A 15,208-nucleotide genomic window follows, 5' to 3' on the forward strand; every position below is an offset into this window, starting at 1 on the left:
TCGATTCTTTTATTTCAACGTGCTCACCACTAGTGGTCACTAGAATGATGATGGCATTTTTGTTCCTGACATTTACGAAAAATGTTAACGAAAATTAGGTGACCGTTTATAGTAACATTTTTGAATTTTTTGTGCATAAATATGTTGGGATTTTATTGGCAAAAAAGCGCGGAAGAAATCTCGTGGGTTGATGCCAAATCTAATTTGTTAATAGTAAGAATTGTTTGATAAAATGCAAGGAAAACTTCGTCATATTTACGGACATATTTCATGATAGGCGTTGTAAAAAATAAATCGGTTTTTCCAGATAGAATTTTTAATACGCGAGTGAAAAAAAAATTGATTTTTCGAGGTGAAAATATCGACACAATTAATTATTCTGCGGATGACAGCGAATCTATTCCGTTAATAGTACGAACATTTATTGTGATAGTCACGCAAAATTTTCGTGTTATTTAGTAAAATGATATTTCATATTTTCGAAAATTGGAATTCATTTGAAGCATTTTTTTTAATTACGGGTTACTCGTTAATAGTAAAAAATAGGTTTTGTGGATAGATAACGAACCGATTTCGTAAATTGTACTAATTATTTCATGGGATAAACGTGTTATATTTGCGAACATTATCGTATATTGTACGAAGGTTGATTTTATGAAACCTATTCGTAGCAGAATATTTTAGGAATTCTTCAAAAAGCATGTCGTTTATATTACCGAAGGTGTTCGAGAATTTTAGATTCTTATATATTTTATCAAACAATTTGCTTGACTTCTGAAACCGGTCGTTTCGTGGTTTATACGAAAAACTCGTAATACAAATAAAAACGTTAAAACTACGAATGATTCATCATATATACGAAAATATCTTATATTTTGCGAAAGTTATCTGTACGAAACCTTTTCGTAGCAGATTTACGAATATATACTCTCAGTAGAGAGAATTGGAGATGGGCTGAACATTTAGACGAGGTCTAAAAGGTTTGCAGGCTTCAACCCCGTCTCCATGCGTTTTTTTACAATAAACATTTTCTTCCTTGCACTTGTTCCTAGATATATGAACTCTTCGATAACCGTGTAACGTACCACATCCATTCTACCTTAGAACCAACACCGGTCGGTTGGCCTCCTTCTCTAGTCTCCAGAATTTATAGTCACTCCGTTTTTCGCAGCCTCCCTTTTAAAAGACATTAACGGCTTTTCTAGTACTCTGTTATTGATCTGATGTTGATGCCGACCGTACTTTGCACACTAGATTTCATCATCGTAATTCGTACTTCGAGCGCTATGTTAAACAATGCCCTGTTTCAATCCATCTAACGTCACAAACGAGTCCGATGTCTCTTCGGTTATTCTGATGCTCGATTTTCATCCATCTAGCGTGATATGAATCAGATTAATCAGTTCGTTTCGTTTCACTGAATCGTATGCTGCTTTCAAAAACTGATAAAACCCAGACACAGATGGCGAGTCCGCAAGTTGTATTCCGAAATTTATCGTGCATTACTTACAGAGTAAACATCTGATCTGTTATTCATTGTTGTTCTCGAGACCGATAATGAATTCAAGCAATGGGTGCACACTCACAGTCTGCTAAACAGAAACGAAAGAGTACTTTATAGGCATGGTATGCCTCGATAGTGGATTGCTTGTTGTTGTTTATTTATTGGTCATTCGCCTGGTCGGGAACAATTAATAATTAATTTAAAAAAACGTAATGAAGTGTAATAGCCATTTCTGTGCGCCCAGTGGATATCTGAGACTACGATGACTTCTTGTTGGTGGATTGTTTTATACATTCGTTCACTGATCACGGGGCATTGTCAAAAGTCTTAGAAAAAGAAAGTGACACACAAGTCAAAATGGAAGCGATTGTATTTCGTCACATGCCCCACCGGTTCTGGACACTTCAGACCATAAACAGAAATATAACTAATGAGTGTGGGTCTGAATCGTGGCCTTTAAACAATGTTGCCCTGGATGTAACGTCGTTACATAATCAGGGTGACACGATCGTTTCAAATGTTTTTATGCACGACATGAGTTATAAGTTTTGTCAGCTTGCCAGCTGGTTTGTCCGTCAACTTTCCCTTTCCTTTCCCACCGATACCTTTGTTTTCTTTCTTCAGCTTTCGTAATATCGTTCCCATACGCTTCTCAACATGTCCGCCCGATCAGAAGGGCATAACTGATTTATAACACCTGGAGTTATTTATTTCAAAAATATTTTGAAACAAAACCTGTTATAAATCCGGCTGGTTAGTTGTTAAAATAACATAAAATAAAACATAAAACTGGCAAATGATAACAAAATTGTAACAGATTTTGATATGACTTTATCAAAGTTAAAACTAAATGAGATATAATTTTTTTTCCAAAGGTAGAAACGTCGTCTGTAAGAGATTATGTATTAGATATAATTATCTAATGACAGTGACCTAGTAACAAACGATCAATTCATAAATTGATCGTTTCATAATAGATTATGTTATAATATTGATAGTATAGAAAACTCTCCGCAATCCATTTTCCATTCCGTTATCTGAATATAACTCCAGTTGTTATAAATATCAACCATAGTTATAATGGTGTTATTGTTTTGTTATGCTCTTCTGATCGGGCGGCGCATTCTTTCTTCCGTACGATAATGAACCGCTGAATTCTTTAAACAATGATTTTTCCATTGACAAGCACCATCGTGGTGCGCCACGCTTAGTATCTCAGAACCGGCCGGAGATGGGTACCTTTCAGTACCCAGAAACATGCCAAGGAATATGATTTTTACCAAATCCTTTCGGTGGCGTATTCTCAGATACATATAGATTGAAATTAAAGAAAGAAAAATAAATCGATTTTTTGAAACCATGAAAGTAAAAGACCACCTTAATGGTATGACTAATTGATTTTATGTTATGCCAAATAGCTATAATGATGTTCTCATTGCTTTGAAATACTTTTCAAATATACAGAAGGAATTTGGTGTTTGAAGTGAAATCTCCTAAAATATCTTGTTCAAGGTCAGCTGCCCTATTTTGCAAAGATCGGGAAATTGGCATATTTCCTGACAACAATAATATCGTTTTCAAATTTCTCTATGGAGTCTCTTAAGTGCCTCTTCATAGGAATATAATATTTAATCCAAAAATTATACTGAACCTTGGCTTATCTTCTATAGAATTGACTGGTGCCATATATTTGCAAGCAAACCAAAAAAAAAGCGCATATCACTTTTAAAACAGTTTATTACGAAAGATAGCAACGTTTGCCTTGATGGGTTGTTCAGGTTGGAAATGTCAAACTGGAAGAACCAAATTGTGATCGAATGAGCTATGGCAGAACTAATTGACCAGCTGGGAGTGCAATTGACTGAATATAGAAACTATGCTACAAGGACATTATCTATAGCAAAAATAGGCACAAAGATTTTTTTGAGGTTTCAAGAAAGTAAGATAGTTATATCAGATGATTATGAGAAAAAGCACAAAAATATATATTCCATTGTCTAATCAAATTTTCTTGTTTTATATTGTTTTTATACTATATATTTAGCTAGCATTACTATAGTGGAATAGCTTTGTGGTATACTAGATCAAGCTTGAAAGACGTTGCTAAGAGCACAATCACACATACAATTGCTCCTAATGATGTTTAATAACAAGGTTATAAAGCTACCTATAGAATGCGCATTATTGATCATGTTATAGACCTATGGTGGTTGTGTAAAAGCATTTACAGTAGGACCCGTTGTATATAAAGTTTTCGCATCTTCTTCGTGAACCGCATTATACCATTATTATCAAAGCCTAAATTTTGACTTGAGAATTATTAGGCTGACTAACTCTGACGAAAAAATTCGTACACAATTCTGCAACGAAGCGCTATCGCTCTCCACGATCAGGCACACAGTCCGCAAGCTTAACGCATTTTTTCGTTAGAGTTGGTTAGCTTGTGTATTATGCATCTTAACTTAATCAATTATACTTAATCTAGTTGCTAGCAGCTATCATTATTAAAGAACAATCTTTGTGTTTTTGATCAACTGAATCAATTCGAAGAACCCTTTCATTGGCACACTACTCCTTAAAAGACATTAGATTTAACATTTTCAATCTACCTGCTAACGAAAGAAATGGTCAAATTAAAATCGCCAGAGCTATTTGTATGGGTTCTCTTTATTTCTTCGTTATTCATCAACTAGAATAAAAAAGCGGTACTGGTAGCATTACTTTCCACGGCTCCAACAAAGGTTTCCCTCTCCCGCTGTAGCTCGGTTGAGTTGCGATTGTGAGATTATGAACTGTTACCCGTGTTTATCTTTTATGCTTATAGCTAAAGCTCAAGCTTTGGATCTCAAGACAGCCTCTACTCGTGCTCTCACAGGCGATGCAATTCATGCTAAATTATAACAACACTTTCCTCACCTCAGAAAAAAGCACCACTCGAAACAATCAACAGCTCTTGAGGCTGTTTTTCGCCCCTTGTCTTTTCCTGTCCTGTTACTGACTGTCAGCTGTTCCCATGGAGATTCCCTGCTCCCCGAAGGAACGGGTCACACAGCACTTGCTTGTTTAACTCTGTCTCAGGCAAAGCTAACAACTAAGGGTTGTTATGAAAACTGTGTCGCACGAGGACGAGCTACCACTGCACTGCTGTCGGCGGATGTCGCCGGGATCCTAAGTATTCCGTCGAGTGACAACAATTTGTCCAGAGAGAGGGAGAGCCACCGTTCAGGGTGTTCGAGATGAGGAGAATTAGAGAGAAAAGTTAATTTCATAACCGAAATGAAAGTTGACAATGACAATTTACTCAACAGCCATCAAGAAACAGCAAGTGCAACAAAGCGGCACGCCAATCAATGAAGTGTGCGGGAGAACGATTGTCTGCATCTGCCTACGACGAAATTTTTCACAGGGGTGTTAGCCAAGGGTGGATTGTGCTGAAAGGATTAATTCACCAGAAGTTTATTTCATACCCAAAATACTGAAGAACTACGCGTCTCCATCGAACTAGTTCAATGGGGGAGGATGGTTGTTTGTTGTACGTTTATGAGCTCCACTTTTTAAGCGGTTTTTCTAATACGGTCGTAATACGCTGTTTAACTAGAACGAATATTTTAAATGCGGTCTCAGCTCAACCGCTGTTTTTTGCCGTATCACCTAATGTCATAAGATGAAACGTCATTAGGACAAATGCAATTTACCCAAAAGATTCGCTAAGCCAAACCATTCGGCCGAATATCCCAATAGACCAGAATGGCCCGAAAGCCGTTAGTTTTAATAGATTATTACCTGATTGGTCATATTATACTATGCCTCTCCGCCCCCGTTTTGTCAATCTTTTTTCATTAGAGACATTGAGTCGTGGTTAACGCCATCGGTTTGCAACAACATTGTGCAGAAACCTGCATTTGGCCATCCCTAAGATTTATTTTTGGGTATTTTTTATATTATCACATGGAACACGATGGATCGTAGTGATTATAACCAGCTGAATTTTTAATGAAAAGCTAAAATAAAATATTTGCATTGTTTTCGTTTTTGAATATTGTGGCACTACAGAGTGTTACTATATTCATTCATTTTACATATAATAATGAATTTTTCCTAGAACTTTGAAGTCGAATGTTCAACTTTGGTCTAATACCTGCTATTGTAAAAATAATAATGCTGGAAATTTTGTTAACTCTAGAACGGTTTTCTGGGGTACATTTATACCCCAGAGCTATTTGCGATCCCTCTTATTCCGTTATGATTTACGTTGGTGTTTTGTCATGTGCACATAATTCTGAAAATTTAATATATCTTTTTTAAAAGCAAAATATTGATACATAGTAAGCGAGAAACTTGTGGTAAATTGTATAAACTTCAACATTTCTGAACAACAGAATCTGTTATTTTCTTATTACAACTTCTATAGCAAAGTACCTCGAAAATGCGCTTGAGTCGTTATCGTAATCTTTGATTTTGCAGATGAAAGAGGAAAAACACATTCGTGAATGTGATTTGTATATGATATCCACTCGATTCGTCATCTTCTGTAACTCAGGCTCTGGAACATACTCACTTTATATCCACGTACAATGCACCGGCTCTCCGTTACTGCATATTGCTGAATTTTAACTGTTTGTACTGGCGTTTGGTGTTCAAAAAAGTATTGGAATAAATACACTTTTGGGCCGGTTTTTAAATTATTTACTATTTGCTCAAAAGGAACAACGTCGTATAGATAAACAAAATCGGTTAGACAATATACGAATATTTTTAAAGAAGTTACTTTACGAATGATTTTAGAATAACACTATATAATTTAGTTATAAATTCAATATTAATTACGCATTGCAGAGCAATTTTAGTTCTGGGGTACGTATGTACCCCACATAACCTATTACGTAAAGAAAAAGTCACGAAACCGTTGTAGGGTTTAAAGCTCCTGTAGTTACCCGAGCAATTACGTGAAGAAGAACTGTGCAAAATTTTAGAACGAGTGATTGAGGTGTCTGCTGAAGATTCACTGTCACTCGTCCAATTTTCAATATTTTGCTATGAAATTTTAGGAAAATGTTATTCAAATTTAGCGTTATTGTATAGAAATCGATTGAATAGACTAACACTCTTTGTATCGCCAATTTTTTTTGAAAGCGATTTTTTTTTCACCGAAAATCCCTCTCCTCTTCCCCTCCATGAAAACGATTAAAAGCGATCATTTTAATTTCTTCTCCTTTGAATAAATAGATAGAATAAAATGTTTGTAGGCGCACCAAGGCGAATAGGTGACCGACTATCGGAGGAGCCAGCCCATTAATTTTTGTCAATCGGTATTCCAGTTCCTGAGTTACGAGTTGAAGCGTGCGGCCACGCAGCAATTTTCCATATTAACTGAATCACCATGATATCGAAATGACAGAAAACTAATTTGAATGTGTGTAAAATTACGAAGATTTGCGGGTCTACATCAATAATTATTTCATTTATTTCATTTCGTTCATTCCATTGACTTGGTTTGATCGTTTCATTCGTTTCATTCGTTTAATTCGTTTTATTCGTTTCATTCGTTTCATTCGTTTCATTCGTTTCATTCGTTTCATTCGTTTCATTCGTTTCATTCGTTTCATTCGTTTCATTCGTTTCATTCGTTTCATTCGTTTCATTCGTTTCATTCGTTTCATTCGTTTCATTCGTTTCATTCGTTTCATTCGTTTCATTCGTTTCATTCGTTTCATTCGTTTCATTCGTTTCATTCGTTTCATTCGTTTCATTCGTTTCATTCGTTTCATTCGTTTCATTCGTTTCATTCGTTTCATTCGTTTCATTCGTTTCATTCGTTTCATTCGTTTCATTCGTTTCATTCGTTTCATTCGTTTCATTCGTTTCATTCGTTTCATTCGTTTCATTCGTTTCATTCGTTTCATTCGTTTCATTCGTTTCATTCGTTTCATTCGTTTCATTCGTTTCATTCGTTTCATTCGTTTCATTCGTTTCATTCGTTTCATTCGTTTCATTCGTTTCATTCGTTTCATTCGTTTCATTCGTTTCATTCGTTTCATTCGTTTCATTCGTTTCATTCATTTCATTCATTTCATTCGTTTCATTCGTTTCATTCGTTTCATTCGTTTCATTCGTTTCATTCGTTTCATTCGTTTCATTCGTTTCATTCGTTTCATTCGTTTCTTTCGTTTCATTTGTTTCATTCGTTTCATTCGTTTCATTCGTTTCATTCGTTTCATTCGTTTCATTCGTTTCATTCATTTCATTCGTTTCATTCGTTTCATTCGTTTCATTCGTTTCATTCGTTTCATTCGTTTCATTCATTTCATTCGTTTCATTCGTTTCATTCGTTTCATTCGTTTCATTCGTTTCATTCGTTTCATTCGTTTCATTCGTTTCATTCGTTTCATTCGTTTCATTCGTTTCATTCGTTTCATTCGTTTCATTCGTTTCATTCGTTTCATTCGTTTCATTCGTTTCATTTGTTTCATTCGTTTCATTCGTTTCATTCGTTTCATTCGTTTCATTCGTTTCATTCGTTTCATTCGTTTCATTAATTTCATTCGTTTCATTCGTTTCATTCGTTTCATTCGTTTCATTCGTTTCATTCGTTTCATTCGTTTCATTCGTTTTATTCGTTTCATTCGTTTCATTCGTTTCATTCGTTTCATTCGTTTCATTCGTTTCATTCGTTTCATTCGTTTCATTCGTTTCATTCGTTTCATTCGTTTCATTCGTTTCATTCGTTTCATTCGTTTCATTCGTTTCATTCGTTTCATTCGTTTCATTCGTTTCATTCATTAGAAAAAATCACGAACAATCTGTGTCTTACGAGAATTTCATTGCTGATTATTTCGTTAAATTCGGTCTTTTAGGTTATCCGTAGTATTAGGTAAATTAGGTGATACCGCAATTTCGATGAAAGATCCATATTTTTGGTCGTATTTGGCATTTCAAAACTAATTCCAGGTAGGTTCTGAAAAAAATTACCAATGATAGTGACATTTGAAGTTTATTTAAAAATGGGCTAAAAACTACAAATGTCAATATCACGGTATTTTTTTTTGCAGAACCTACCTGGAATTAGTTTACCACCAAAAATATGGATCATCCATCGAAATCGCGATATCACCAAATTTGGATGGGCCACTTGAGAAATTTTGACTCAGCTCATATTTCAGGAACAAAACACTTGCATCTCATGCAAATGTCCAAGCGCTAGCTTAATAGTTTTATTGTTGACGTCGTGATAACTATAAGATTTTTACATCTACGAATAGCAAAACGAATTCGAAAATATGATATGGTTTCATACTTGTGCGAATATCTCTCGATGTAACAGAAAAAAAACAATTGTTTATTTTCGTTCCTCTACGTTCGTTGACACAAGGAAAGAGTAAAACAATTATCGCCATAATCACAATACCTTTTCCTATACATCCGAAGAGAACATATTATGTGACGTCATACTATATTGGCTCCAGATTTTGACAGGTTCAATTGGCTCCGCTATGGGTACAGTAACTATAGTTTGAACGAGCGAGATGCATTCCTCCCCCTCCAAACCAAAATTAATTGGAACCGACGGGCGATTCTCACGGCAAAGAGGGACAAGTCTGTCTTTGCCAGGGGACATATTGGTAGACTTGAGTGATTCGTAGTTATGCTGCCTAAGCTCGACTCCTGCCAGCAGAAGACAAAAGATTAGCCCATAAGATTTTAAGCCTGTTTCTAATGAACCTGCCACTTCTAGTTTTCCGATCTTTCCCTACTCAGTAATCTCTAGCTTGAATATCGTTAAAAAAGTAAAAACGAAAATGTGACTACATATTAGTCAAAATAGAAAAGGAAAAAAGGTTGTTAAGAAAAGTATAATAAATTCTCGAAATTCTCGCCCACATTCATTCGATGCTGTCAAATTTCGATGTTAAGTAGGTATTATTCACGAATTTTACAACTTAAAACGGCACATCTTGTGATTAAATAATTTTAGTGGGTATTCCTGCTTAAAGTAATTATAGAGAATTTAACCTTCAAGCAACTTTTGCTTGAGATTTAGTGTCTTCAGCAAAGTTTTCGAAAATGCTACTTAAAACAATTTTGTTGAAGACATAAATACTCTATATTCAGAGTATCGAAATATAGTAGATTATATGTAAAAGAAAACCTTTAAAACAAGTTATTCTAATATTACTGTAATTGATAAATCTCTTTTGCTGTTTATAAACAATAAAATTCACATTGCATTCAAAGTGTAAGGTTCTGAAGCTTACAAGAGAAAGTTTTATTGAAGAGAGCTAGCTTTTAAAAAATTTGCTAGTTATTGTTTTATATCTTGATATGCTGCATTCATGTAGCCTAAAATTGATTAAACAACTTTGCTGAAGGCACCAAGTCTCTTACTGTTTTTAAAGAGTTGATTCTCCATAATTACTTCTATAAGAATTTGTATATCAACAGACGCGCTATATTGTGTTGGATAACTTCTTCGAAGCTGTTTAATCTGCAAAGTTGATGATTTCGAAATTATGTAATTTTGACTGTTGAGGAAGTTTTCGAAAAGAGTCTTACTTTAAAAGTTTACATTCTTTGACTTTATTGACATATTATACAAGCGAATAATCTACAAAACTGTTTCGTATTGGTTCTCCTAGTTTTTCAATAATAAAGATTATTTTATATCTCCAGTTTTGTAATTTTTCAATAGACAAACTCGAGATATCATATTACCGCGCTAAAGTGATATAGAGTGTGAGATATAGAGAGTGTGGCATCTCACTCGACCCTATTATATAAGAAGAATATTTATCTGTGGATTCCACAATTTTCAACGTTATCTTTGCTATATTGTTGGAAATTTGATGTTTTATCTGTGTCTGGCTTCAAAATACACCCCTTTGCTTCTGGAACAATTTACAGCCAAATGCTAGCAGAGCTTTTACAGGTGTGCGACAGGATGGAGAAGCGCGCGCCCACTTTCAGCTGCTCTCAAGAGGAAAACTTTTCAATTGTTCTCCGACAAACAGCGGCCGGTGAAATTTGCCTTGCAGTGGCTTGAGTGACGTTGGCAGTTGCTAATTTTTTATATTTCCACCTAGTTTTCCCGGAGACGGCTCGTTGCAGTTCGGTGGACTGCCGGCGCCACCGTGGAACGCGCTCGTTTTAATGGACATCAACTTTTAATTGTGCATCATCCAAAAGAGCCGCTCTCAAGGCTGGCAGTACAGAGCAACTACAACTCAAGCGTCGATGGTAAACGAAATGTGGCAGGGAAAGAAATAGAAATTATTTTTCCTCGAGTGGCTTTAATTTGAGTTTTCCTTAATTAAGTTGAAATTAGAAGACATGCGGTAGGATTGCTAAGAGGCTGAGCGTGTTGTTAGCCTGGGTGGTTTGGTCATGTTCTGCAGTTGGAGAAAAGAATGCCCACGGAGGTGATTTTTGTCTGCGATTGCCGCATGGGTGGAAAAAGTTGTTGAGCTGAGAAAATACTGATTATGATTGAATGAGCAACAGAAAGTAGGGTAGGCTCGGGAAGGAATAAGTAAAACACAAATAAAACCGAAAAGAATGCTAAAAAGCGCAATAATTAGAAAAGGGAAACAATAACGAAAATTAGATAAAATCTCGGACGGAGCGATGATTTGAGCGAATAGACTTGTGCAACACATAGATAAAAGAACACAGAACTAATTACTCTGTTTTCTTTTCTCTGTGGCTACTGTTTTTGGGGAGGACTTTGTTTTGTTTCTAGAAAAGTTTTAGCTATATCCCTGCTCGAGGGAGTATATTTTTGTTGATCTTTCTAATTGCTAGTGTTGATTTTAGCTAGGGTTTGGTTCTGGTTCAGGAATGCAACTTACCACTGGTACTTGACCGGGAAGCACCGGTTGTCCAGGTGAAATTCCCATTTGCTGCATGATTGCGTTCTTCAGCGCAAGATGGTTTCTTCCGTTTATCAGCAGTTGGTCTTTGAGATGCTGGGGTGGATGAAAATATTTACACGGTGGTTTTTCACGGTTGCAACGACCCTGTATATTTTAAAGTAGAGGGAAAAAACAGAGAACAGAAAAATAGCAGTTAGTCACAAAATTCCATAAGCTTGGTTGAAAGGAATCATTTTGAATTCTTTGTTTTAACTATACAAAAGGGCGGATATTGCTAAGTTGCTAAGTTGGTTGTCTTATACGCAGCTCACTTGGGTTCAATTTCCAATCCCACACAGAGATTTTTCTAACTAGAAAAGAGGTGAATGGCCCTAAGGTCAAAACCTCGATAACCAAAACAAAAGCAAGACAAAACAAAATTTCACAAATTAACAGTTTCAGTTGTATGTTGTAGCTGTCCACTACAATTCGATGTTAATATTACCTATTTCGATAAGCGAAAAAATCTCACATACCATACCCCTTCTAAAAACAGTATTAGTATTTTTTTATATTATCTGATGCCCTTGAAATACCCACCGACTGGTTTCTATTCATACTTAAAAAATTTGGTTTCATAAAATCTGGTGCAGATCTTCTGACCTTGACCTTGACCTACTTTGTGCATTCACGGTTTATTATAGTACCCTAGGCAATTATTCGTTCCCCATAGAAACGAACGTATGCTGCGATTTGATGATTCGATTTATGTCTACGATTTAGTGGCAATGTTGGCCTATGAGATAATATATTTACTTTGGCGCAAAATAATACAATTAATCCCATTTTCGGTGTCGCATGTAGGCTATAACATCCACTGAAAGTAAAATTTATTATTTTTTCATCCCACACAAGATCCCTTACACATAAGATACCATTTTCTGGTGCAAATTCAACTTGATTGCTGTCATTGTGCTACATATCCTAGAGAATAATCAGGGTTTACTTTATGAGCCTTTTCAGGAGAACCAATAAGTATTTTCCTGCTTATTCCGTGGAAGGCGCTTCATTCTTTCTCGAATGAAAATGACGATGCAAGGAATTTTTGCGCAAGAATCAATAGAGCCAGTCAATTAAGTTTGTTTTATCAAATTCAAGTTTGCAATCATTTTCCTATGTAGATACAACATTATTCTTTGAAGGTATGCTTGTATTCGTACTCAGGTTTGAACATAGCCATTTTTGCGCATTGCAGGCGGAAATGACAACAGTTTTTCTTTTATACCTCTAGTTTAGAGAGATAGTAAGAAGGTCACATTTATTAAGTATGATAATTATCCAGCGAATTGAAATTGAATCAATTCTCTGTTGAAACCAGGAATGCTACGTACGGTTATTTTTTAATTATCGGATATGGATATGATGTAATATGATATGATTATCATCGTTGAAACCGTATTTCGGGAACCCAAGCTCACTAAGTTTCCTCAACAAGTCTTCGGCGAACAAGGTTCCATAGAGGTGGTGACAGCATAGCACCTTGAGAACATCCGCAGACACTCAGTTTCCTTACATCTGCTTGTCTTAACGATGAGCACAAATGTAGGTTGCTAAGTATTGCGTGCATCCAGTTCGTGATATATGAAGGTACTCCTTGACCTCGTGCTGCTTCGAAAATGGTTTCTAAAGACACATCAAAAGCACCTTCAATATCAAAAAAGTTTGTAAACCTTTGCGAAAAAGCATTTTCAATGTTCTAGACAACATTGTGTTACAGGGTGGTAGTAGACTTCCCCCGCTGATATGCATGTTGCATTGTACGTAACGGGTGCCCAAGCTAACATCCCAAATGTAGTACAGGTCGGACTCGATTATCCGGGGATTTGAAAAAAATCTCACCCCGGATAATCGAATCACCCGGATAATCGAATCAAATTTTTTTTTGCGTTTTTTCATGAATTTAAGCTTCATTCGTGGAGAAATTGGAAATAAAATGACCAGGACAAATTTTCCTATTATGGTAAATATAAATGTACCTATTTTGGCCCTAGTCGATTTTTCAGACTTTCAGGGTGTGATTTGTATTTTCAGTTGGTTTTCATTTATTATTCATATTGGTAACGAGTTAACGATATGTATCAGTTGCTTATAGCTATTTGTACAAGAATTCTAAGATAAACTTTTTAATAGGGTTTGTCTTTTGCAATACAATTCAAACTCGATTACCCAGGGCTTAGATTTTCCGAGGTAACTGATTCGATTACTCGAATACCAGAAAAAAATTTAATAAGTAAACTGGGGGTCGTCTGTTTCTTGGCTCCAGTTTAATTTACGTGGAGTGTCACATATCACAGCTAACATGTCTAGTCATTCTAATTAGAAGAGTGCGTGTTGCGCACCCACAAAGAGATCCTTGTCCTTGTAGCATCATTTAATTGACATATGCTGGATTGTCAGGTAATAACTACGCGTGTTTTTTTTTTTTTTTTTTTTTTTTTTACAATGGAGAAGACCTTTATGTCCTAGCCCAGTACACGTGCTAACGGTAGGGTCCAATCTACCACACGGGGTGCACTGGGGGCGTGTCGGACTCGAATGGTGACCAGCCATTAATACCGACTAAACTCCATTGGGCTCCGCCATCATTCCTCCCAGGAACTACCTCTCGGTATTACTTCTGGGGGGATGGCTGTACTGAATGTACTCATTCACTCTCACTCACGCGATCATACATCCTGTATGAGGCTTACTTGGGTGCTCTCTAAATCACACTTTGATTCACTCTCAAACACTCCCACATGAGGCTGACTTTTGTGCTCACCTTTTACGTTCCATGCGAGGCTGACTTGTGTGCTCACCTTACTCATTCCTTGCTAGGCTTACTTTTGTGCTCGCCCTACCCATACATGTGAGGCTGACTTGGGTGCTCACCCTATCACCTGATTCACTCTCAATCGTGCCACTCTGTTGTACCTTTGTCACTCCCTCTGGCATCCCATGTGGGACATTTTTCTTAGGCCCCACTTCTGACATACCATGCGAGGCTGACTTTTGTGCTCACCTTTTTCATTCCTTGCTAGGCTGACTTTTGTGCTAGCCTCTACCAACCTGTGAGGCTGACTTTTATGCTCACCCTTAACATGCAGTGTGAGACTGACTTGGATGCTCACCCTTTCACTCCTCTGCCACGCCATGAGGCATCGATAGCTTAGTTCCAACATACTACGCTACGACCCTCCCGTCTTGGCATGAGGCAGTTCACTTATACGCCTATACACTCACTCTTCTGTCTTGCTTCGGGGTGGCTGGGTTTACCCCTTACGCGGTTGCCAATCGCTGCGCCAACCTACCTCGGCATGAACAGACCATTCACTCTCTTATTTTGCGCTTGGCCTTTTTCGCTCCAACTAACCAATCACTAGTTAGCCGTGCCCGCCGTCTGTTGCTCGGTTCGCCAGATTACCTGTAGCCTACTGGCAATCTGGATGGTAGCAGCCGAGACTGCGTTCCACTTCTCCACCGTTTGACACATCCGCTGGATAAGGGTATCCGGGGTTGTGTCCCAGCCACAGACGTCAAGCATTGCTCTTCTTTCGACGTCGAACCGATGACATACGAACAGTATGTGTTCGGCAGTTTCATCTACACCTGGGCAGTCCGGGCAGACTGGGACCTCCGCGTGCCCGAACCTGTGGAGGTACTGACGGAAACAGCCATGGCCTGACAGGAATTGTGTCAGGTGGAAGTGAACTTCCCCATGGGGTCTTCCCACCCAGCTCGATATGCTAGGTATCAGCCGGTGGGTCCACCTACCTTTCGAGGAGTTGTCCCACTCACGCTGCCATCTGGCGACCGAGGT

At 37.2% G+C, this 15,208-nt stretch overlaps 1 protein-coding gene across 37 annotated transcripts in view; it reads right to left on the reverse strand.

Moving 5' to 3' along the window:
* The window catches only part of LOC131692185 (protein muscleblind), a 782,320-nt gene that overhangs the window by 60,919 nt on the left and 706,193 nt on the right, over positions 1–15,208 (reverse strand). For 33 of the 37 annotated variants that reach the window (XR_009305926.1, XR_009305925.1, XR_009305924.1 and 30 more), the window contains one exon: positions 11,347–11,514. Coding sequence is in view for 28 of the 37 variants with exons in the window: in XM_058979064.1 (XP_058835047.1) it covers positions 11,347–11,514 (168 nt within the window). In the remaining 9 variants the exon portion in view is untranslated. Of the gene's footprint in view, positions 1–4,420; positions 4,673–4,702; positions 4,936–11,346; positions 11,515–15,208 lie in introns of those variants that run through there. The other 4 variants (XR_009305929.1, XR_009305930.1, XR_009305931.1 and 1 more) reach the window with 3 other exon arrangements.

Source organism: Topomyia yanbarensis, chromosome 3 (assembly GCF_030247195.1).
Source record: "Topomyia yanbarensis strain Yona2022 chromosome 3, ASM3024719v1, whole genome shotgun sequence".
Classification (NCBI taxonomy): domain Eukaryota; kingdom Metazoa; phylum Arthropoda; class Insecta; order Diptera; family Culicidae; genus Topomyia; species Topomyia yanbarensis.